Here is a 26459-nt window from a genome sequence, read left to right on the forward strand (position 1 = left end):
CATCTCATTTGGATGGAGACGGGCCTGCTGGCCGGACGGTGTGAGGACCCATCTGGCCAACTTGCGGGTAAGCCCGAGGGGGGATTTCGGGGAGGGGGGGTGTTTTGTTAGGGGTCAGAGGAGGGAGGGTTGGGGTGTTTTGATGGGGGGGATCTTTGGGAGGGTCTGGCAAAAGGGGTTGGGTACCCTCTTGCTGGCAATCTTGAGGGGCGGGGCCTACCATCAGGAAGGTTGAGCACCTTCCTGCTGGCGATCGTGGATTCTGTGGGCAGGAGGGGTTGGGCACCCTCCTGCCGTGATATTCATGGGGGGAGAGGGGAGACTGGCGGCCATAGCCGCGACCGCTATACTAATCGCGGCAGGGAGATCCCTTGCCCCGATTAAGTATAGCAGCCACATCTACTTACCATGTAGGCCAGCATTTTGCTGGCCTACATAGTAAGCGTCTCCAGCTCTACTAGGGAGACACGTAGGGACACCTAGGTTCGCCTTAGGTGAGATTAGGCGGGCTTGCGGGCCTCCCTAGGCTCCGGAGACGCCTTCAATATAGGTAATCTGCCTGGGGAGCATATTTTTAGAAAACGTGCCTCCCAATTGGCTGATTAGACAGCTTTAGGACCCCTACTGCTGTCTACAATCGCGACGCACTTTGCAGAATCGGGGCCTGGGTGTGTCAAATTAGGATAAAACTTGCATTGGAAAACTTGCGTTGTAAGGAAAATGGTGACAAATTATAACCTGTAAACTGTATATTAATCTTATACCCTTAGTATGTGTCAAGTTAGGATGAAAACTTGAATCATAAACTTGTACTGTAATATGTTTAACCTGAAACATAGAAACATGATGGCAGATAAAGGCTAAATGGCCCATCTAGTCTGCCCATCTGCAGTAACCATTATCTTTTTTTCTCTCCGAGAGATCCCATGTGCCTATCCCAGGCCCTTTTGAATTCAGACAGTCTCTGTCTCCACCACCTCTTCTGGGAGACTGTTCCATTCATCTACCACCCTTTCTGTAAAAAAGTATTTCCTTAGATTACTCTGGAGCCTTTCACCTCTTAACTTCATCCTATGCCCTCTCATTGCAGAGTTTCCTTTCAAATTAAAGAGACCTGACTCATGCGCATTTACATTACATAGGTATTTAAACATCTATCATATCTCCCCTCTCCCGCCTTTCCTCCAAAGTATAAGATTGAGATATTTAAGTCTGTCCCCATATCTCTTATTATGAAGACCACATTCCATTTTAGTAGCCTTCCTCTGGACCAACTCCTTTTTATATCTTTTTGAAGGTGCAGCCTCCAGAATTGTACACAATATTCTAAATGAGGTCTCACCAAAGTCTTATACAGGGGCATCAGTGCCTCCTTTTTCCTACTAGCCATACCTCTCCCTATGCACCCTAGCCTCCTTCTAGCTTTCGCCGTCACCTTTTCAATGTGTTTGGCCACCATAAGATCATCACATACAATCACACCCTGTAACCTGTTCTGAGCTCTTTGGGGGAAAATGGGATAGAAAACAAATTAAATAAATAACTTATCGGTTAAGGCCCAGATTCTGTACTGTGTGACCCAAGATGTGCACAGCACAGATTTGCACTTGCAACTTAACTGTTTAATGAGCTAATCAAAACTGATAATTGTTTATTAACGCTTAATAATTGACACTACTTGGCATTAATTAGAAGTTATGTGCAAAGCTTTCTAAGTACTAGACAAAACTTCAAAAAGGAGGAACGGAAGTGAAATTATGAAACAGCAAAACAAAAAGAACACCCCCATTAATTGAAAATAGAGAATGACACGGTGACAAAATTCATCACCGTTCCCGTCCCTGCAGATAACCGCGGGAAATAATCCCATGTCATTTTTTAGTGTCTATTTTAACCTCAGTCCTTCTACACCGGCATTCTTGAAAGCAAAGCTTGAGGGTCAGTGGCTGAGCCCATTCATACTCTGATTCTTCCCTCTCCTTAAAGAATAACATGAAGATGGTTTCCTGTGGTTATCTGCGGGGACGGGAACGGTGAGGAATTTTGTCACTGTGTCATTCACTAAGAAAATTTGCTAAGGACCTGAGTACTACTTAAAGGCAAAATAAAAAGCCTCAAATTGTTGGTGAGATGTGCTGAAGGCACAGAGGAAGCCATCATAGACTGGTTCTCGAAATTCCTACGCTTACGCTCCTACACCGTTAACATAAACGGTACCTCATCCCCTCCCTGGAAGCCGACATGTGGAGTCCTGCAAGGCTCACCCCTCTCTCCTATCCTTTTCAATATTTACATGTTCTCTTTGAAACTCCTTCATCTATCCCCCCTGGAAACTCTCTACACCTATGCTGACGATATCCTCATCCTCCTTGAGACCGACTCGAACCTCACTAACCTCGCTGAGAACATATCCGCATGTATAATGAACCTTCAATCCTGGGCACATTCTGTACAAATGAAATTGAACGAGTCCAAAACAAAACTATTTTGGCTCAGCCCAATATTAGGTCATTTACCCACCTCCATCCCATTATCTTCCGGCTCCACTCTTCAGTTTGAGTTTTCAAGCAAAGTCCTTGGCATTATCATAGACTCCTCTCTCTCCTTCAATGACCACCTCAACTTCTTGGTAAAAAAATGTTTCTTTAGTCTTCATATGCTGAGGAAAGTGAGATCGTACTTTCATCATTCTCACTTCGTCGTCCTTGTTCAATCCACCATCCTCTCTAGACTGGATTATTGCAACTCCATCTATTTAAGCCTAACTAAAAAAAAAACTCCATAGACTTCAGCTAATCCAGAATGCCGCGGCCAAGCTTATTTTCGCTAAAGGCAAGTTCGACCACGTCTCCCCACTCCTGTCCAAACTTCACTGGCTCCCAGTTCACTCCAGAGTCCTCTTTAAATGTGCCTGTTTAGCCTTCAAGATCCTACATGGCATCCTCCCTCCCGTTATCCCTCTCTTCTGGAACTCCTCTAACCCTAATTCCACTAGATCCTCCCAAAAACTGAAACTATCATTCCCCTCTGCAAAAGGTATATCCCGCGTAGGAAAACTAGGAACATCCCTCCCCTTTAGAACCACAGAACTCTGGAACAACCTCACATCCCCGCTCAGAATTTCAGACTCCCTCCAATCCTTCTGCAAACACCTGAAAACTTGGCTCTTTTCAAAAATCTATCACCTCCTGCTCTTTGGTACCCTGTCCCTCTTTATCTTCCTAGCTCCTTTCCTATAACCCTTCATTGTAGCTCCTTTTCAACCTAACCCTGTAAACCGTGCCGAGCTCTACGCTTGTGGAGATGGCGTGGTATATTAGTTTAGTTTAGTTTGATCAGTTGGATAGCTATGTGGGTTTTGTGGCTCTGAAGAACTGTGCTGCTAGCCACGGAATGATCGGCGGCCGCACATAACATACCCAGTGAGATTGATTAGTATATTTAACACTAAATCATCATATCCTTGCTACACATATGCGTTCATATTGTTTGGCAAAAGATTTTTATGTCTGTGATGCTGGATTGGCAGAGCATTGTCTTAACCTCACCAATAATCTGAGGCTTTTTCTTTTGCCTTTAAGTAGTACTCAGGTCCTTAGCAAATTGTCAGTTCATGGGGTGATCTTTTTGTTTTGCTGTTTCACAACCTTCTAGGCATATTTTATAAAGTGATAGGCATAAATGATAGTGTGTGAATCTCAAAAGGGGGCATGGCCAGGGGAGGAGCATGGGCGGATCGTGGGCATTCTTAAAAGTTAAGTGCGCTGTTACAGAATACACTCGATCCATGCACAACTTAGGCACAGGTACTTAGACCTGGTTTTCATTGACCTAAATGGGTAAGCCTAAATGTTAGTCATGTGTATAGGTGCTAAGCATCATTCTAGATATGGCAAATGCCTTTTATAGAATTGTGATAAGTGCCATTCTTGTTGGCGCTGAACTTTAAGGCAACATATATAGAATTTATTTATTTTATTTAATTTATTCATTTATTAAGCCCATCCTCCCAAAAGAGCTAAGAACAGGTTACAGGAGTACATACACAGTATAGTCAAAACAAATATGGACAAGACGTAGTTAGAAAGCAGACGGTACAATGACTGAGTTATAGAGAACATCTGAGATACAGTAGGTAACTAATACATGCTATAGTAGAAATAAACAGCTGAGGTACATTAATTAACTATACATGCTATAGTGGATATAAACTTCTGAGATACTCAAATTAACTATACATACGTTGGTCGGGAACTTAGCATTTTGGCCTAAATGATGAGTTCATCTCAGATCAATTAGGCTTGGACTTTTCATGGAGCTGGATTTGTGAAGAAAAAGATTTTCATGGCCTTCCTAAAGTTCCATAGGTTTTGACCCATATCTTCTGGCAACAAATTCCATAGTCTGAATGTTCATTGCAGGGTCAGTATTCAAAAAGGTTTAACTAGGCAGGAGAAGCTCCTGCTCAGATAAATCTTGCTGAGCTGGTTATGTTTAGATATTCAGTAGACAAAACAGCACTTTATATTTTCTTTTTGGGGCATCAAACCTCTACTATCATCATAGTGAAAGATACCACCCTTAGAGTATCCTCCCCCCACAAATGCCCACCTCTATAACCTTGATCCTCAGCAACACCACTCTGTGTTCAATTCATTTCATTACACAGAGCTTAATGTGTTAAATTGTCACTGAATCTTCCATTTAATTTTTCATTATATTAGGTATAGAAATATTTTTTAGCTGTTGCAATAACTTATTTTAATTATTTCATTTTTAGTTAGTACTTCGCTTTTATCTGTGGTCTCAGTTAGGGACATTCCATGCCAACATGTTTCGCAGAACACTTTGTCAAGGCAAAGTCGCTAATATTACATCAACACCTCTCTTGTTCAGTGAATAAGTGGTGTTGCTGAGGATCAAAGTTATAGAGGTGGGCGTTTGAGGGGGAGGATATTCTAATGGTGGTATCTTTCACTGCTACATATTCAGCAGAACATAACCAGTTAGTACTGCCAAATAACTCTCCTGATTGTTATAAGAACATAAGAATTGCCCAACAGTCTGCTCATGCGGCGGCCCCCAGGTCAAGGACCAGTGCTCTAAATGAGTCCAGCATCACCTGCGTACATTCCAGTTTAGCAGGAACTTGTCCAACTTTGTCTTGAATCCCAGGAGGGTGTTTTCCCCTATAACAGACTCCGGAAGAGCGTTTCCAGTGGGTGAAGAAGAACTTCCTTACGTTTGTACAGAATCGATCCCCTTTCACTTTAGAGAGTGCCCTCTCATTCTCCCTACCTTGGAGAGGGCGAACAATCTGTCTTTATCAGCATGTCCCCTCTCAGTCTCCTCTTTTCAAGGGAGAAGAGGCCCAGTTTCTCCAGTCTCTCACTGTATGGCAACTCCTCCAGCCCCTTAACCATTTTAGTCGCTCTTCTCTAGACCCTATCGAGAAGTACTGTGTACTTCTTCATGTATGCTAGGTTAGAGGTAGTCCGGAGACGGAGTATAGCTAGAGCTAACACTTAACTGGTTTGTAGTGATATTCAGTCCTCTAATCAGTTAAGGGAATGGATAAAGTGAGAAGAACTAAAAGGCTGTCCTAACTTTATCCACCGAGTTAACCAGGCACTGGTCTCAATATCAGCTGATGCCCGATTAACTTCCAGGTTGCCACACTAACTTGGATATTCAATGCTGGAGGCCAACGCTCATTGAATCCTTGTTGAAAATTGTGGGATATAACAAACTGTATGATATGGTAGTTATGTAGCCCAGTGTTTCTCAACTTGGTCCCAGAGTACCCCCTTGCCAATCAGGTTTTTAGGATATCCACAATGAATATGCATGGAATAAATTTGCAGTGTATGCAAATCAAGTTTATGCATATTCATTGTGGATATCCTAAAAACCTAATGTAGACCTTAGGATGCTATCATTCATCTCTATGGGAGAACTACAAAAAATGAATCTCTTGACTACCACTCTTGACTACCACTATGAGTTCAATATTAACCCCTGAGTGAAAAATACTTTCTACAATTTGCTTTAAATCTTCTTACTGGTTAGTTTCATAATCCTATATCTGGGATTATAGTCTGAAGACATATATAACCTATTTACCTTTTCTGAAGAAACCTAAACTTTCTAACAAATTATCCTGTACCTTTGCATCTATAAAACATTGAAAAATATTTATCTTGAAGAATGAAGAAATAAATTAATTATGTAGGACTGTCTGGAGATGAAATAAGTGTCTGAATGAAGGGATCAGAAAACTGTTATACTAGAATTTGCTGGAACAATCTAAATTGCCAATAAAGAAATCTCAACCATTTTTTTTAAAGAAACTGAGCTCTAAGTGCAACTTTAGAGATCATAAATACTGTATATGACTTTAGAATATTATTAAAAGTGACATGACAATTCTGAGGGTCAGCATGCTTCATTTCTCTAGTAACTCTAGGCTTTGAAGTACTTCTAATTTAATCTGCAACTTTACTGCATGTTCTCAGGTTCTAAAACGCAGTCACTGTCAATCATAATATAATTATCTTTTAACATCATAATTACTAAACAACACTTACTTTTAATTAAGCTTACATTACCAAGTAGAACACTTCCTAAAAAAAATGAACAGTTGAAGATGTGACTGCTGCAAACATTATACTATTTTCTACAAATTGTGCATCACATTGTTTTCACAGAATGGCATTGTGAAAGTTGGGATACCATATTCAGAGGAGCAGGGCCAGCATTGGGGGTAGGGGCAAACAGGGCAGCTGCCCTGGACTCCAAAGCTCCAGGGGACCCCTGTGAACTGGGATATCCTTCCCTTCTCCCCACCCTGTTCCAAAGTCCCTCTCACCTTTTAAACATGAGATTGTTATGCATACACTGCCTCCATTATATGCAAATCTCTTTCATGCATATTCATTGTGGATATCCTAAAAACCTTATTGGCAAAGGAGTACTCTAGGACCAACTTCGGAAACACTGGTCTAATAAATTAGGGAGGTCAGTTTAGAGACACTTTTCCATGGAGTAATAGGGGCTTGTTTTCGAAGCACTTAGATACACAGGCCCTGATTCTCTAAAGGTGCGTCCCGAGTTTAGGCAGCTGTAGGCGTCCTACAGCTGTCTAATCAGCCAATCGGGATGCACGTTTTTTTTTTAAAAAAATGCTCCCCAGGCAGGCCGCCTATATTGAAGGCGAGGCCCGCAAGACACCGAGGCCCTGATTCTGTATAGGACGCCCGGGAGAGGCGTCCTATTCAGAATCGGCCTACACTAGCGGGCCGCGGCCTGTCCGATTGGATGCCCCCCCCCCCTCCGACACTACCGACCGCCCCCCCCCCCGACACTACCAACCGCCCCCCCCCGACATTACCGATCTCCCTCCCACCCCGACACTACCGATTGCTGGCAGGAAGGTGTCCAATCCCTCCTGCCTGAAGACGCACCCCCCCGCCCCCCTCCGGCGCTAACAACCTCCAAACTAACCTGTTCTTCGGGCCAGACGGTTCTTGCCCGTCCAGCCTGTAGCCCGCCTGGTCAAAATGAGGCGGGCTCGCCCCTTCCCGGCCCATCCCGCCGAAGCCTAAGGCCTGATTGGCCCAGGCTCTAGAAGTCTGGACCAATCAGGCCTTAGGCATAGCGGGTCCGCCCATCCCCACTTAATCTAAGGCCTGATACAGCAGGTATAACCAAAACAGTAAAAGGTTGCCTAGTCGGCACTTAGACCTTTTTGACTTAGACAAAATAAAACCAGGTCTAAGTGTAATGTAATGTAATGTAATTTATTTCTTATATACCACTAAACTCCGTTAGGATTCTAAGCGGTTTACAGAAATAGACAATAGGGTGCATTAAAATTATAAGTAAAATAGGTACTTAGATATTCCCTTACTGTCCCGAAGGCTCACAATCTAACTAAAGTACCTAGAAAAATGACAATTAGTAGAGTAATGAAAAAATAAAATAGAGATAGATGAGAAAAAAAAAATAAGAAAATAAACATTCTAATAAGACTACAATGGTCTAAAGGACTTTGAAAGGTTGAAAAAAGAAGGGAGATAGGAAATAGAAGCAGAAGGGAGAACCGTTGAAACTATAGAATTCTTGGGAAATTTAAATGAAACAAGGCTGCCCTGTGAACTTCTAAAAGCTAAGTTACTCAGCATTTCATATTCTGCTCTTTTCACTGGTTTTCAGCATTATATCTGCTTAATTTCTCTTCTCCTCCCTGTTTCTTACTAAAAAAAAATATAAAAAAGCACAAAAAAATAAATCCTTCTCTTTCCTCTGTTAAATCTTATTTCCTCTTCCTGCATTTTTGTTTAAAATACTGTGTTTTAGGTGGTATAGAGCCTATATTTCTGGTGCCTGTGGCTCAGGGTGACTAAAGTAGGGGAAATCCTGTTATAAATCCTGTGTTTTAGGGTAGCACTGATAGAACCTGCATTTTTGTTTAAAATACTGTGTTTTAGGTGGTATAGAGCCTATATTTCTGCCTTACTAGTAGTCTTACTTATAGTCCCACCAACCCCAGGGACCACTATTCATATATAGAGACCCATATAATCAGGACTACTCAAATCATGTCACTTCACAACCAATCAAGATGACCTTTATTCTATGCAATCACTGTAGTGCTTTAATTCCAAGACATACTATTTGGAGGCTTAAGGCTTGCCTCATCTGTCTTCAACTTGCCAGTATTAAGGAGGAGCTCTGCAAACTTAAACAGGAATTGAATACAATTAAAGCAGCTTCCATCACTCCACAAAATCATACCAACTTACCACCTCTACCTCAAAGAATAAAACAGCCCAGGAATAAATGGGTCACAGTAGGCTCAGGAAGACTGCGACATGTAACACAGAAACATCCACCTTCACTAATATTACCTCTACAGAATTCCTTCGCTCCACTAGTGCACTGCGATACTCAGGAAAACAGAAGGGAGGTGGGACTGGAACCAATGAAGGTAACTCAAGAGAACGAGCGCACCCTAAGTACAAATAAAAAAGCCAAAAACAGAAAACTATTACTGTTGGTGCATTCCATTATCAGAGGCATTAACCTTGGAACACAGGGCGAGGAGACCAAAATAGTGAAATGTCTTCCAGGTTCCTCAGCTACCAGGAGTTCCAGGCAAATACTGACTATAATTAAGGAAGAAACTAAGGATTTTAACACTGATGTTGTTATCCATCTGGGAACAAATGACCTGGCCAACAACTCCACACTTGCAGCACAGAAAGCTTTTCGGGACCTTGGTGAGGGCGTGAAACCTTTTGTAAAGACTTTAGCTTTTTCTGAAATACTGCCTGCATATGGAAAAGGAGAGCAAAGAGTGAAAAACACAGAGGACTTTAATAGATGGCTCAGAGCCTGGTGTCATCAAGAAGGCTTCAGGTACATAGGAGGATGGGGAAATACATGGAAGGACAAGAAGCTATATTGCACTGATGGGCTACATATTACTACAGCAGGAAAAAGAAACCTTGCAGAGAAATTTAGACAATATTTTTCTAGGCATTTAAACTAGAAGGTGGGGGTGGTGTATGTACGAAGGACAATTATAGAGACCACCCCCGGCAAAAGAAAAGATGTGATAGTAGTAAAGGCTGCAACATAAGCAATATCAGCAACTCATTTCTTAGTATTGCAACGGAAAGTGAAACGACACAAAAATCCATACGAAAAAGGAGATTATCGCTGAAAAATAGCTGGAAAGCGATGACCACAAATGCTCGCAGTCTAAGCAACAAAGTTCATGATCTGCAAGCCCTGATATTAGAGGCAGATCTAGATATTGTTGCTATCACAGAGACATGGTTCAGTGAATCACATGGATGGGATGCAGACATACCGGGATATAATCTTTTTAGGAAGGACAGAGATGGTCATAAAGGTGGAGGAGTAGCTCTCTATGTAAAGATCAATATCCAAGCGACCGAAATGCAAGGGACCTGGGGAGAGGAAGAAGCGATATGGATTGCTCTGAAAAGAGAAGATGGAAATTCTATCTACGTGGGTGTAGTCTACAGACCTCCGACTCAATCGCAGCAAATTGATAAGGATCTGATTGTGGATATCCAAAAGTTTGGAAGGAAAGAGGAGGTTCTGCTGTTGGGAGATTTCAACCTGCCGGATGCGGACTGGAATGTTCCGTCTGCGGAATCGGAAAGAAGTAGGGAGATTGTGGATGCCTTTCAAGAGGCTCTGCTCAGACAAATGTTGACGGAACCCACAAGGGAAAAAGCAATATTGGATCTGGTCCTCACAAATGGAGAGAGTATCTCTAATGTTTGAGTGGGTGCTTACCTGGGTAGTAGCGATCATCAAACGGTTTGGTTTGATATAACGGCAAAAGTGGAGAGCGGCCGCACGATACTTAAAGTCCTAGATTTCAAACGTACGGACTTTAGTGAATGGGAAAGTACCTGAAGAAAGAGCTGTTAGGATGGGAGGACATAAGAGAAGTGGAAAGACAGTGGTCTAAGCTGAAAGGAGCGATAAAAATGGCTACGGACCTTTATGTGAAGAAAATCAATAAAAACAAGAGAAAAAGGAAGCCGATATGGTTCTCCAACCTAGTGGCTGAGAAAATAAAGGCGAAAGAGTTGGCGTTCATGAAATATAAAAAAACCCAAGAAGAGGAGAGTAGAAAGGACTACAGGGTGAAACTGAAAGAAGCCAAGAGAGAGATACGTTTGGCGAAAGCACAGGCGGAAGAACAAATGGCTAAAAATGTAAAAAAGGGAGATAAAAATTTTTTCAGATATATTAGTGAAAGGAGGAAGATAAAAAATGGAATTGCTAGGCTAAAAGATGCTGGGAACAAATATGTGGAGAGTGATGAGCAGAAAGCAAATGTGCTAAACAAATACTTCTGTTCTGTGTTCACAGAAGAAAATCCTGGAGAAGGACCGAGATTGTCTGGCAAAGTTACACGAGAAAATGGAGTAGATTCTGCGCCGTTCACGGAGGAGGGTGTTTATGAGCAACTTGAAAAACTGAAGGTGGACAAAGCGATGGGACCAGCTGGTATCCATCCCAGGATACTAAGGGAGCTCAGAGAGGTTCTGGCGAGTCCTATTAAAGACTTGTTCAACAAATCTCTGGAGACGGGAGTGATTCCTGGGGATTGGAGGAGAGCGGATGTGGTCCCTATTCATAAAAGTGGTCACAGGGATGAAGCAGGAAACTACAGGCCGGTGAGCCTCACTTCAGTTGTTGAAAAAATAATGGAAGTGTTGCTGAAAGAAAGGATAGTGTATTTCCTTGAATCTAATGGGTTACAGGATCTGAGGCAACATGGCTTTACAAAAGGTAAATCGTGCCAAACGAACCTGATTGAATTTTTTGATTGGGTGACCAGAGAGCTGGATCGAGGACATATGCTAGATGTAATTTACTTGGATTTCAGCAAAGCCTTTGATACAGTTCCTCATAGGAGGCTGTTGAACAAACTTGAAGGGCTGAAGTTAGGACCCAAAGTGGTGAACTGGGTAAGAAACTGGCTGTCGGACAGACGCCAGAGGGTGGTGGTTAATGGAAGTCGCTCGAAGGAAGGAAAGGTGACTAGTGGAGTCCCTCAGGGTTCGGTGCTGGGGCCAATCCTGTTCAATATGTATGTAAGTGACATTGCTGAAGGGTTAGAAGGAAAAGTGTGCCTTTTTGCAGATGATACCAAGATTTGTAACAGAGTAGACACCGAAGAGGGAGTGGAAAATATGAAAAAGGATCTGCAAAAGTTAGAGGAATGGTCTAATGCCTGGCAACTAAAATTCAATGCAAAGAAATGCAGAGTAATGCATTTGGGGATTAATAATAGGAAGGAACCGTATATGCTGGGAGGAGAGAAGCTGATATGCATGGACGGGGAGAGGGACCTTGGGGTGATAGTGTCCGAAGATCTAAAGGCAAAAAAACAGTGTGACAAGGCAGTGGCTGCTGCCAGAAGGATTCTGGGCTGTATAAAGAGAGGTGTAGTCAGTAGAAGGAAGAAGGTGTTGATGCCCCTGTACAGGTCATTGGTGAGGCCCCACTTGGAGTATTGTGTTCAGTTTTGGAGACCGTATCTGGCGAAAGACGTAAGAAGACTTGAGGCGGTCCAGAGGAGGGCGACGAAAATGATAGGAGGCTTGCGCCAGAAGACGTACGAGGAGAGACTGGAAGCCCTGAATATGTATACCCTAGAGGAAAGGAGAGACAGGGGAGATATGATTCAGACGTTCAAATACTTAAAGGGTATTAACGTAGAACAAAATCTTTTCCAGAGAAAGGAAAATGGTAAAACCAGAGGACATAATTTGAGGTTGAGGGGTGGTACATTCAGGGGCAATGTTAGGAAACTCTACTTTACAGAGAGGGTGGTGGATGCCTGGAATGCGCTCCCGAGAGAGGTGGTGGAGAGTAAAACTGTGACTGAGTTCAAAGAAGCGTGGGATGAACACAGAAGATTTAGAATCAGAAAATAATATTAAATACTGAACTAGGCCAGTTACTGGGCAGACTTGTACGGTCTGTGTATGGCCGTTTGGTGGAGGATGGGCAGGGGAGGGCTTCAATGGCTGGGAGGGTGTAGATGGGCTGGAGTAAGTCTTAACAGAGATTTCGGCAGTTGGAACCCAAGCATAGTACCGGGTAAAGCTTTGGATTCTCGCCGAGAAATAGCTAAGAAGAAAAAAATAAAAAAAATTTAAATTGAATCAGGTTGGGCAGACTGGATGGACCATTCGGGTCTTTATCTGCCGTCATCTACTATGTTACTATGTTACTATGTGTTACTATGTTAAATAATAAAGTAGGAAACAAAAACCAAGTGGCAAAACAATGAATGAGATTTAAAGTGCTGAAAAAGGGGCCGCTCAGTTCAGCGGCCCGGCAACCTAACCATCGTGGCAGGAGAGATGCCTCATCTCCCCTACCGCGATGCCATCACTCCTCTACCCGAACTGCCGCGACCCGTGGCAATTCCGGTAGAGGAGTGATGGCATTGCGGTAGGGGAGATGAGGCATCTCTCCTGCCGTGATGCATCACTCCACCCCACACACACAACATCGGGGCAAGAGGGAGCCCAAGCCCCAGCCCAGGCCATGTGCCTAAGGCCCCGCCCACAGGAGGGGCCATCAGAAAATACTTTGATGCTCCATCCTTCCGCTTACTGGTTCAATCCTCCATCCTGAGTCTGCTCGATTATTGTAACATTATTTACCTGGCATCCTAAAAAAAAAAATCCTAAGACTCAGAGTCATTCAAAACACGGCAGTTCAGCTGATCTTTGGGCTGAAGAAATGGGAACACATAAGCCCCTACTATCAGAAACTCCATTGGCTGCCCCTAGAGGTGCGGATCCTGTTTAAGTTCTCCTGTCTTTGTTACAAATCAATATTTGGCCTTGCCCCCACTTACCTCGTTTCCCACTTCAATCTGGCCAGTTATCTCAGACCCACACGAAGAATACATCTGTTCTCCTCTCCGACAATAAAAGCCTGCCACTACAAAAGATTCTTAGACAGAACTCTTGCCTTCCAGGCAGGTAAATGGAACGATTGGCTTAGTAACGTTTTCGCGCTCTCATCATCCTACTTCAATTTTAGAAAACAGGCAAAAACGAGCTTGTTCAACCGATTTGTTAACTAAGAATCTTCTCAGCTCTGCTTAATCAACCAGTATCCCTAATGATCTAATCAGCTTTCATATTCCTTCTTTATGTAAGATTGTATAACTCTCATATTCCTTCATTATGTAAGATTGTATTGCTGACTTTGATTGTAACCTCTTCACTGACTTTGACTGTAACCTCTTCGCTGATTGTCCAGCGCTTCTTGCTGTAAACCGCCTCAAACTTCTATGGCTTTGGCGGTATATAAGAATAAAAAATTATTATTATTATTTAGGTGGCTTTCTAATATACTGAATGTGCACACTATATAAAATATGTGTATAAATACATAAAAATGCATAACTTAGACACTCGAACACACTCATCTTCACTCCCACTCACTTCCTATCTTATCCATTCTAATCCCTTTACACTTCAGAGTGGCAAGAACATGGCCACAGCTTTATTAATCTTTAAATATATCAACAGAGAATGTCAATACATCACAATTACATCACTTAACATATCATAAAGAATGTCATATCAGTTTGTCATTCTCCAAATAGACGGTGTCGTACCAGCTGTTATGGTCATCTAATCTCTACAGGCTCATGGTACCACAGGGATTAAAAACTCAAATCGCTCGAGGCAGTGACACACTCCAGCACATCACATCCTTTCATCATCTAATTGACTGACCCTCAACCTGAAACCCACTTGCATTTCCACCAAAGCTGCAACTGAATCACAAAAGCTACCCCCACCCATTAAGGCAGGGAGGGATGGACAGGATCATTTTCCACACCCTTTCTCCAACACCCTTCCTCCCACTACTTTCCTTCACAAACAAAGCTTGTCAAAATCCTCTATTCCAACCACTCTTTCTCCACTCATCCCTCCTCCATTACCACACAATCAATATTCTTCCAGTCTTCCCCTATATAAATCTCACTCTCCAACCCTTAACCCTTTCCTATCCAGCCTCCTGTCCTTCCTTAACCCACTCATGCATGCTTGGCCAAGTTAAGGCGCCCATGGTAGAGCCCTTGAGCATTTCCAAATTGATTTGCAACTGCCCCACTTGAATTTTCATATTAGGGGACATTTTTAAAGCATCCTGTTATACAATTCTACTTTCCAAAGTACATTTCTCCCTCTATATTCACTGTGATAGGGGATTAACAGACCCACGAATACAGAAAAACCGCGAATAACTTTTTCATATGTTATTCGCTGCTTTCTATTAAAAAACATTGTGAATATGGTGAAACTGTGAATAACATGGTGGGAGACCTGGCCTGTTCCTGAAGGAGAGGCAAAACACGGTGAAGAAAGGGCTGGGAATCAGCGATTTTCTCTGTAAACGCTTGGAATCAGCAATTTCTCTATGCAAGCTGACATAATTTGGGGGGAGAAGCCAGCATGCTAAAAACCGTGAATAATCAAAACCGTGATTGCTGAAACCGCAAATATGGAGGGAGAAGTGTACTAAAGTGTACTACCCTGTTTTGCTAGAGCTAGTACCATTAAGGTGTGATATTGGTAAACATGTCCCATTAGATAAAATGGCACACAAGTTAAGGGCCTCTTTTATCAAGCTGTGGTAGAGGTTTAGTGTGAGCCGGCATGATAAATGCTCCAATGCTCATAGAATTCCTAAGAGTGTCGGAACATTTACCTCACTGGCCTACGTTAAAAATTTCTAACCCAACATGATAAAAGAGAGAGTAAGTACTGCACATTAATGCGTGTAAGCCTGTTAATGTGATAGCACCTTTGAGTAAATCTGGCCTTAACTGAGGCTTAAGCTTTGAAGAATGAGAATCCACTAAAAAATGGACTTTGGTCCTGAAAAGTTTATGGTTCCACAAATCTGTTAGCCTTTGGGGTGCCACCAGTTTCTGTTAGGTTTTTGAAATACTTATATAATTTCAGAAGCTGCAATCAATCCTTTCAAAGAAACATAGAACATCAGCAGAAAAAGACTATATGGCCCATCTGCTGGGCTCATCCACACCAACTGTTTAGTTCTACAAAATTGTTCGAGTTATACCTCACTTCCATTCTAGTCCCCTTGTAGCTCAATATACTTCATCCACTTTTCCTGTAATGACTTTAACTCTTTTGGAAATAATTCTTCTGTCTGACCTTCAAACTACAACATCACAGCTTCCTTGACATATTCATCACTTGAAAACCACTGTCAATGGAGATATTTCTTCAAAACTCGTAAAAGGAAATAATCCAAGGGATCCAGGTCAGGACTGTAAGGTAGATGGTTCAGTTACTGAAATCCACATTCTCGGATGTCAGCCTGTGATTGTCATGACATGTGCACCAGTTCATTGTCGTGAAGAAACAGCTTGTCTGTTATGAGTTTTCATTGTCTTTTCTCATTGATTGACTCCCAAAAAGTGATCATTGTGTTAGCATAATTCTCTCCAGATACGGTTATGAATTTCAGAAGCAAAAGTCCTTCATCATCCCAGAAGACAGTTGCCATGACTTTGTCTGCAGATTTTTCTGTCGAACATTTTTTGGGGTGGAGAAGAGACTTCAGTCTATCACAGAGATCCTGAGTCATAAATGGAGTCAATGCAGTGGAAGTAAAGGTCATCCCCCATCCCAAAAATTTTAAAGACAGAAAAATCTGTGGGCAAAGTCATAGAAACTTTCTTCTGGGATGATGAAGGACTTCTGCTTTTGGCGTTCATAACCATAACTGGAGAGAGTTATGCTAACACAATGATCACTTTTTGGGAGTCAATCAAGGAGAAAAGACAAAGAAATCTCACAGGCATGCTGCTTCTTCCACTGCATTGATTTTCTGTCTTGAACATTTTTGGGGTGGAGGATGACTTGTGCTTCCACTGCATTGACTCCATTTTGGACTCAGGATCTCTGTGTCAGACCCAAGTCTCATATCCAGTCACCAAATGATGAAAAAAATCCACTTGGTCTTCACGGAGCATCTCCAAGTTCTCCTGAAAGCACTGAAGCCTCGTGACCTTCTGACATGGCGTCAACATTCTTGGAATCCATTTTGTACTAACCTTGGACATGCCCAACTTTCCATGAATTATTTTCCAAACTGTACCTGCTGAGATGCCCATTTCTTCAGATATTTGGGGAACCTTAATCTGTCTGTCTGACAAAATTAAATCCTCTACTATTTTGCACATTTCTGTGGAAGTTGCTGAGACACTCTTCTCCTACTCATGCTGATGCAGTAAAGAGAAAATCAATGGTGTGCCTTCATCTACCAACACCGGGACTCCTTATGCATGCTCAGTTCACACAAGAACTGAGAATGCTAGAGGAATACAGGCTTTGGTGGCTGAAGGTTCACAGTTGACTTCCTCTTTATTTTAGCAGCATGAGTAAGTGGGGAGTGGCTCAGTTAGAGAATCTCTTTGACTGGTGGGGCTTTGCCATCCCTACCAGCTTTTTAACAGGTGCTGCAGATTTGGAGGGGGGCCTGAACCCAAAGATGGTGGTATAGCCTATTGTGGCTATACCACTCATCTGTGTCTTGACTTCCAGTGCCTGTAGATTTGGCTGGAAGCTTCTTTTCTGCTCCTAAAGATTTTGAGTTTGATCTCCAGTAAACCTCAAATTAACCAAGTAAAAATAAAAGCTATTTTCCTGACCCATAAGGCTATAATGAACACCACAAACAAATTATTCTAGTTTATTTGGAGCCTATATCCATTTGGTTAGTTCAGAGTTATACAAATCAAAAAATAACTTCATTGACTGGCCATTAGTCAGAAACTAATACACATCTCTATAAACTAGACAAAGAGAGAAGGCCAGCCTGATAGCTCAGAGTGATTGAGGGAACCCTCTAGATTTTGTTATCTAACTTTGTTGTTTAACAACATAATGTTAAGCAAATGTGGGTAATTTATACCAGAACTTTCTACTTTTCTTTTTTACCATGCAAAAGTTACATAAATGTGATGTAAATATTTATACTAACTATGAAAATGTTGATATCAAGTTTTTGAGACAAATTAAACATAATGATGCAAAACTACTTATTGCTGAGTTTATGACAAAAAATTTGATGCGGGGGTGTATGTGGGGGGGAGAGGCATTTAAATAAGCTCCTGAAAAAGACTGATGAAACTGGTACAACAGAATGTTGCAAGGGTAGTGACAACATGGGAAGAGCTTGATCAATGTGTGATCAACCCTTCAATATGACAATGCTTATGTGTTTGCTTGGGAAGGACATTTTTAACAAATTTTGTGACTGATATAAACCTTATGTACCTTGCTGGAGTAGCACCATATTTGTTACTAATCAAAAAAGACATACTCAAAAAGGGTCCAGAGAAGAGTGACTAAAATGGTTAAGAGGCTGGAGGAGTTGTCGTACAGGGAGAGATTAGAGAAACTGGGCCTCTTCTCCCTTGAAAAGAGGAGCCTGAGAGGAGACATGATAGACACATTCAAGATAATGAAGGGAATAGACTTAGTATATAGAGACAGGTTGTTCACCCTCTCCAAGGTAGAGAGAACGAGAGGGCACTCTCTAAAGTTAATAGGGGATCGATTCTGTACAAACGTAAGGAAGTTCTTCTTCACCCAGAGAGTGGTGGAAAACTGGAACGCTCTCTGGAGGCTGTTATAGGGGAAAACACCCTGAAGGGATTCAAGATAAAGTTAGACAAGTTTATGCTGAACCGGAACGTACGCAGGTAAAGCTAGTCTCAGTTAGGACACTGGTCTTTAACTAAAGGGCCGCTGCGTGAGCAGACTTCTGGGCACGATGGACCACTGGTCTGACCCAGCAGTGGCAAGTCTTATGTTCTTACAAGATTTTGCTAAGGGGGAAATTCATCAATGAGCACTAACCTATTTAGAGTGTGCTGTGTTAGCACTCTCTAAATGCTAGAATGCCCATAGGCGTGCATCTTAGTATTTACCATTAAATATATACTGGATAATTGTAATATTTTATTCAAATTTTTGAGTCTTGCATTTTACAAGGCATGTGACAAAAACATTGGGGGGGTTTTGTTATTGCTTTGTTTTCAATACATTTCTGCATGTTTAATGAAAATATTATTTAGAAGTGCACAGTTATGAGGGAAAATGAACTGGTAGCCTTTTTTTTTTAAATTCACTTTGTAGTGGGACTGGTGTTTGATTTCGAGTTCAGATCTTCTGAGTCTTAGACTGGCCCAGAACCTTGATGTATGGCCCAGTCAGGGGCTATAACTGAAATGAATGGCCTAAGTTGTGAAGGAAGAAATCCCTAAGTAATATCGAATGAAGCTCCTGGTGCCACATCCCAGCCCCAGTTCTAACTGAAATGAAAGACCAAAGGAACAAAGCCCTTTTGCTAGCCTCTGGGATTTATATATATATATATATATATATATATATATATATATATATATATATATATATATATATATATATATATATATATGTAAATACGATAAAATAAAGATAATCTGAGTAATGCATAATGATTTAATATATCTTTATTTAGAAGCCATTGAAACATATAGTAGGATTAAATGGCATTACTATGCCAATGGCTTTAAACATATTTTTCATTATGCAAAGTGCCAAAGATTCTGCTCTACTCCTCTCCATCTGGCACTCTATTCTAGTTTTATGCAAAGGAGCAACACAATGCCAAGTTTCATAAAATATTAATCCCAGTTTCATACGTGTATGCATTTCATTTGAAGAGGCATTTCTCACTGAGTTTTACTAAGCTAGCATTCAAATACACAGCTTTCCTTAGAGATTAACATGGGTTTATGAGATCTGCGCCTTTTGTACTCACTCTTGCACTCTGTCCAGCAATGAGCTGGTCATCTTCAGTCTGAACACTCGTTCTGCTGCGCACATCATAATCTTCTTGTTCAAAGTCAGAATCATCCTCAAGTTCTTCAGGGGTCTGAAAGTGAATGAAAATAACAAGGTTATAAAGGGTGCAAAGAAACCTATAGGCTCTGATGCAACTGACTGTCTGCCCGGGACATATGGCTGTTTTTCATTTTAAATTAACTTGTCTGCAGGCAGCCAGGACCCAAAATTGAAATGTCCTAAAAATTAAGCTGTTCTTCCTGTTTCTGGTTTAAGTGACATTCATCACTGTTTTTCGGTGATTTTTCCTCTCTGCTCATATGGTATAAATAGACAGAACAGTAGAAAGTTCTTGAATGTGGATAATAAATAGAATACCCCCAAAAAATAATATTACTGCTAGTAAATAGTTCTATTTGAGGAGCAACAATGGCAGAAATTGTTCCATACAATGGATGTTTCCAGAAAATACTGTACTTCTGGGTAATAGGAATTGTCTGATAAGATACTTAAGTTAATGCTTTTTTTCCTTCTATTGAATGAAATATGAAGACACAAAGCTTTGAATAATATAAGTTTTTTTTAGGATAAAGGAACAGAGGCTAAAGCCTTTGATTTCTTCCAAAGATGGGAGTTTTCAGATTAAAAAAAAACACTAGGATTATTATGTGCTGTAATATAATGTATTTTGTGGAAATGCTTTAATGTAAATGGAAGCACGTGCAAAGTTTAAGCTTGGATGTTTTTGCTTTAAGGTACTATTCGGTTTAGCCCCTAAATATATAACTGACCTCTTCTCTTTCTCAACCAATAGACATAAGAGAAGCTCGCATCTGAAGTTTGTCTCTCCACCTGTTAGAGCAGGGGTAGGGAACTCCGGTCCTCGAGAGCCGTATTCTAGTTGAGTTTTCAGGATTTCCCCAATGAATATGCATTGAAAGCAGTGCATGCAAATAGATCTCATGCATATTCATTGGGGAAATCCTGAAAACCCGACTGGAATACGGCTCTCGAGGACGGGAGTTCCCTACCTCTGTGTTAGAGGATGTAAATTTAAAAAGACATCATCAACATCTTTTCTCTTATCAAGCAGCATTATGGGGTAAAGATCTGGAAAAATTACTTATATATGCTAATGACTATGGGGAATTTAGGATATACCTAAAAACATATCTGTTCCTGAAGTACTTAGGTTGCTGATCTGCACAATCTCTCCTACAACAACTGATCTCTAAAACTGTTAGTCACTAATCTCTAACTTTGTTAGTTCTACTCAATTTGTAGCATTTTTAATCATTGTAAACCACATAGAACTTCACGGTCCTGCGGTATATAAACTGTTATTATTATTAATAAAGAAATACTCCTTTTAATTTGTAGAAAAATGGTAATCCATGATTCTGTAACTGAAAATTTCTAAGGGCTCCTTTTACTAAGCTGCATTAGACACTAACACATGCCCTAATTTAGCAAAAATGTTAAAAGCAGAATGTACTAAAGTGTCCTGTGTTAGTATTGGCATCTGAGCATTCTAAGGGCCTATTTTACAAAGCCGCGCTAATAGCTGCTGAGCGGTAACGTCCCTGAAGCCCATAGAGATTTAAAGGGCTTCAGGGCCTTTGCTGCGCGGCTTTGTAAAACAGGCCCTAATTGTGTGGGTTTGGTTTTTGGGGTTTATTTTGCAATTTAAGAGAGCATGTCAGGAGCGGAGAAAAGGAGTAGGAACAGTAACCAATTAGAGCATGCACATTAGTGCATATGAACTGGTTACTACAGGATTAATACAGGAGATGGTAAGGGCCCCCTCATTATTCTTTTTTTTAATGGCCATGCTAGTGGTATCATACAAAACAGCTATAAACAAAACAAATACAAAATTGGCTTTTTCACATAAGGGCATGTTAAGCCCATTTCTTAGTGCACCGTCAGTAGTGTATTTTATAAAGAGAGACACAGGAGTCAATATTCAGTCACTGCTGGTATTATTCATGGATGGTCAGTGCTGGGCAATGTCCAGGCTTCGACACTGAATATCTGGTTTATGCAGTGCTTGCTAAAACATGACCAGTTGAGTCAATACTCAGAATAAAGATAAGACTGTGTTTTGTGTGGTCCTATTTATGCTGAATATCAGCATTTAATCAGCCAAGTGCCAACTCCTCCTCTGGAACATCACCGAAATAGCCAGTTTTCAATTAGACATTAACCGCTAATTTCCAGCAGTGATAACTGGTTAAGTGCTGCTGAAAATTAGAAGATAGCCCTGAACAAGTGATGCAACATGTCAGTGGCCTTTTCTGGCCAGTTAAATCATTTTGAATATCGACCACATAGGCATTAATATCCGTTTACCAAACAGGCAACCAGAACCAATCTCAGTAGCTCACTAACTTCATGCTCATATTTACCTGCTCTGGATATATTTTGTAACATCCATGCATCCAGAACAGGTATACTGTATATGTGATGACAAGATCATATGTACTTATATTTATACCCTGACATACATAAGTATGTATTGCAGTATATATGGCAGGGTATGAATATAAGTATATCTGATCTTGTCAACACATAAACTCACGTATAGCTGCAATTTTATAAGAACTATTTTCTGCATGTAAAAATGCTTTAGACATAGAAAATGCTTTATAAAGTTATCCCCCCAAAATGTATGTACTTCTATAACAAACCACCTAACTTGTTTTGTCAGGTGTAAGTATATTAATTTTACTATAACTGTACTTTCCCTTTCAAAATTGCTTTACAGGAAGTAAACATACTCTACTGAGGCAAGAGAAAATTCTCTGTTTTAATTAGGCAAAACTTTAATAATTATGTGCATAAGTGCAAATCATGCTCAAGGAACATATTTGACCAGATCAAATAAACTTATGGACCTACAGAGGCCATTCTGGCACAGGAAAGAAGAAATGTCACTTTAAAAAATATTCCTCCACCCCCCACCCCCCAAAATAACTATTTCTTCTAGTGTGCATATTGTGTTGATAATATGAAGGAAAAGCAGACAGCTGCTGTTGGGGCAATTTTTTAAAAATAAATTGACTGCTGATGTCTTAACTTCCAAGTGGCAGTTCTCCCGAATGCACAGTGCTTGATGCCAGAGATCAATATTTTCTACTTATCTACTCTAATGAAAAGTCCATAACTGCAGCCTACCTCTCTAACTACAATACCATGGGGAGACATTTTAGTGACTTCTTTTACAGCTGGGCTGATTAGTGATATTTGATCTGTGATTTGTTTAGTGAGGAGATCTGGGAATTTTTTTAAATTAAGGCCAACCAGAAAGAGTGAGTGAAAAAAAAAAAAAATCTATATCGATATATAATTTTATTTTATTTGTTTTCTACGACTAGCCTTGTTCTTTAAGTCAAGATGAGGTCACTGAATGTTATAGGATAAATACATGATGAAAGTAAAACCATAACTGTTTTATCACATTCTCCAGCAGCTTTATATTCATGCTAATATAGCTCCAAGCATCATCATGAATTAAAGAGTTTATTAAATTTAGCACTGCAGAGATTTGCCAAGAAGGGAATAATAAATTACATGTGACACGATAGTTACCATACATTAAGACCCAGATTCTATAAAGGGTGCCTTAATTTAGGTGCCTAACATTGAAAACACTGTTTAAAAAAACAACAAAAAACCCACCTGCAGAGGTGTTTTACGATGCCTATACAAAACAGAAAATACTACCTTCCCAAAATAGAAAGACAAGAAAAAACAGCAAAGGCAACCTGAGGGACTCAGTTTCTTTATTCTATCAATCAAGGCTCAACACGTATGTTTTTTGGACATGATGGCCTGCTTCAGGAGTCTGAATCTTGAACTTATAAAATTAAATTAAATAATGTTGCCTATATCAATATCCTTCTTACTATTGGTCTTGAAGTAAAAAAATGATAAGGTATGTTTCTTTCTCAATTCAATATATCAGCAACTGATGCCACGGAAAACATGGACAGCAGTGACAATATCTGGATACTTATGTGGTTTAAACCCCCCCCCCCTTACTAAACTACGATAGTGATTAGCACAGGGAGCCATGCTGAACACTCTGCGCTGCTCCCGACGCTCATAGGAGCTCTATGATCATCGGGAACAGTGTAGAACATTCAGCACGGCTCCCTGCACTAATAACCACTATCAAGTAAACGGGAGGGGATAAATTAAGATAGTGTTAATACTGTTCTGAATTTATTTGTTAAAGAATCTGGATAGTGGCTAAACAAATGTGCCTATTCCTAAACCCAGGAAGCTGCCCATTAATTCTGTTCCCAGTACTAAGAGCAGACAGGCAGGGCAGAACAGAGAAGGAATGGCAGAGGAGAACAGAATACCTGTTCCAAGTCACTATAATCCCTTTTATAAATCAGCTGTTAATTCTCTAGCTAGACCTCTGGTCAGGAAATCTGACCCAGTAAGGGTTAAGTAAAGGGGTGGAGCTGACAGGCAGAAGTGCTAGAGCAGGAGTGAAAGTTACCCAGCAGCATAAATTAAGGCCAGCTGAGATCCCCCACAAGCAATCAGGAACTTGGAGGGAAGGGCGTGCCTCCCAGAGCAGGGAACAGAAGGCTAAGAAACTCCCTGACACACAGCACTGGCAGACAAACAAAACTTTGTTTCCCAAGCAGAGGCTAAGGGAAAGGGAAAAGCTGCTTCAGAGGACAGCCTGTATCCAAGTTCAGAAAGTGAGGAGTCTCTCATGGAGGTAGAGTGAGACATCTCTGAGAGAAATGACATGGACTATATGTCTGATTGAAGCATGAGTCAGTGAGGTACAGTGGAACCTTGGATTCAGAATATAATCCGTTCCAGGAGCATGCTCGTAATCCAAAATGCTCGTTTATCGGGGAAACTCGCTTTGATGCGTTCCCCCTCCCCCCGATAACCAGCATCGCTTCCCCCACTCGCAAAGGCCCCCTCGCTCCAACCGGCACCCCCCCACGAACTGGCCCCCCTCCCCCGAACAACTTAAACTTACCCCCCCTGTCTGGCACCGGCACGCAGGCACAGACCGTGCCGGTGCCTAGAAGATCTTCCGAGAATCTCGGCGAGAGGGAGAATTAGAAGTCCTTGAGCATGCGCAGATGCATGCTCAAGGCAGGCAGAAGCCGGAAGATCTTCTAGGCACCAGTACGATCTGTGCCTGCGTGCCAGTGGCAGATGGGGGGGAGTAAGTTTAAGTTGTTCGGGCGGGGGGGGGGCTGGTTGGAGCGAGGGAGCCTTGGCGAGCGGGGGTGAGCGATGCTGGTTATCAGGGGGGTGAGGGGGTGCTCGCAAATCGAGTCAACACTCGGTTTCGAGTCAAAAGTTTGCTGAGTGTTTTGCTCGTCTTGCAAAACACTCGCAAACCGGGTTACTCGCAAACCGAGGTTTGACTGTACTGTGTGGGGGAGGGGAATGAAAGTTTGTTTTGTGACAGTGGTCTAAGGTATTTAAAAGAAACAGTTGTGTCCTTAGGAAGGACTGCATAATGAATGAGTGTTGGAGGTGTGAATGTGAGGTTTGGTTAGTAGCAGAAATTAAACCAGAATCCCTGTATGCAAGCTAAGCATAGTGAGTGGGGGAGGGGTACTGCTAACTAACCTTAAAGGGAAAAGTAAAGCCGGAGTGGATTCAGTGACCTGTCATTGCACAGCCCTGATAGTGGGAACTTTTGGGAGGGGAATCTTAGACCAGTAAAACAAAAGGTGGATGGTTCCCAGCCCCTGCCCTGAGATAAAGAAGGTAGTGGGGGCATTTATAATTCAGGAGGTCAGGTGGGGAGAACTTCCTGAAACAAGCAAAGGCACAAGGCAGACTTGTTCCAAGCCTAAGGAGAGTGCAGCTACACTCTGATATTTGGGTCCAGGACCTGAAGGCTGCCCAGAACTGTTAAAGCCTAGCAGCATAACTAAGAGAAAGAAAAATCCTGTTTAAAAGGAAATAATTTTATTGTTTATTTTTTCTTTCTTGAATGAAGCATGGATTTGCTATAAAAGAGAACTTTTGTTTAGGATAAATCATTTCCAAGCCTCGTCAGCCGGTGTGGCTGCCTTAAAACCAGTGCTTTTGAACTGGGGAATAAAACTTGGAACTGGCAATTATTTGTGGAGTTTTTATTTTATTTAAGAACATAAGAAGTTGCCTCCGCTGAGGCAGACCAGAGGTCCATCTCGCCCAGCGGTCCGCTCCCCCGGCGGCCCATCAGGCCCATTGCCTGAGTAGTGTGTATCCCAGAGTGGCCCTTCAAAGAGCGCTAATACTTGCACCTGGGGTGGGAGCCAGGTTGCCAGCGCTAGGCTTACCCTTGGCCCCGTCACAATATATATATATATTTTTTTTTTTTTTTTTTTGCAAAATGTTCAAAATCAAATTTGGATGTCATATCAAAAATTCCCCTCCACATATGTTAGCAGTTATCCAGGAAAATGATAATCACTGCAGTCAGTACAATTCAGCAGATTTCAGCAGCTGCACACCTCCATTTGCAATGAAGTAGAAGCCATGCTAAGGTCTGTATCTGATTTTTTTTTTCCCCCAGTTTGTAAGCTTTTGCAAATGAAGTTATGCATGCAATCTATATATTTTTTTCATGTGCTTTCCTTGATTTCAATAATGAGCTTATTGGAGCACTGTTTAGTCAGAGAAAAAGGGTAGCTTTTTAGCAAGAAACCTAAAGCTGTGTTTTTTTCATATGCTCTGCTCCGGTTAATGGATGTTTTCCTTTAATTAGCAAATAACATTGCTGTTTGTCCACAAAAATAGGTTCTGCATGCAATATATCTGATTTTATATGCCCTGTTTATGTGATGCCTTATTAAATGTATTTTGAGCTTAATAAAGCAAAAATAAAAACCCAGAGAGCTATTTAGCTGATCGAATTAAGGACATCCAAACTGTGCCTAAGTTCCGTCCATAGAACCCAGGTCTATCTGATGCCCAAACTATGCTCAAAAGTAGACCTAGTTTTTTGATCTTTTTGATCGAATGAGA

At 41.4% G+C, this 26459-nt stretch overlaps 1 protein-coding gene across 4 annotated transcripts in view; it reads right to left on the reverse strand.

The window, feature by feature from the left end:
- The window catches only part of CTNNA2 (catenin alpha 2), a 1640869-nt gene that overhangs the window by 155146 nt on the left and 1459264 nt on the right, over positions 1-26459 (reverse strand). For all 4 annotated transcript variants that reach the window (XM_033952687.1, XM_033952678.1, XM_033952696.1 and 1 more), the window contains one exon: positions 19429-19542. In XM_033952687.1, the coding sequence (XP_033808578.1) occupies positions 19429-19542 (114 nt within the window). The remainder of the gene's footprint in view (positions 1-19428; positions 19543-26459) is intronic.

The sequence above is a fragment of the Geotrypetes seraphini genome, chromosome 1, assembly GCF_902459505.1.
Source record: "Geotrypetes seraphini chromosome 1, aGeoSer1.1, whole genome shotgun sequence".
NCBI lineage: Eukaryota > Metazoa > Chordata > Amphibia > Gymnophiona > Dermophiidae > Geotrypetes > Geotrypetes seraphini.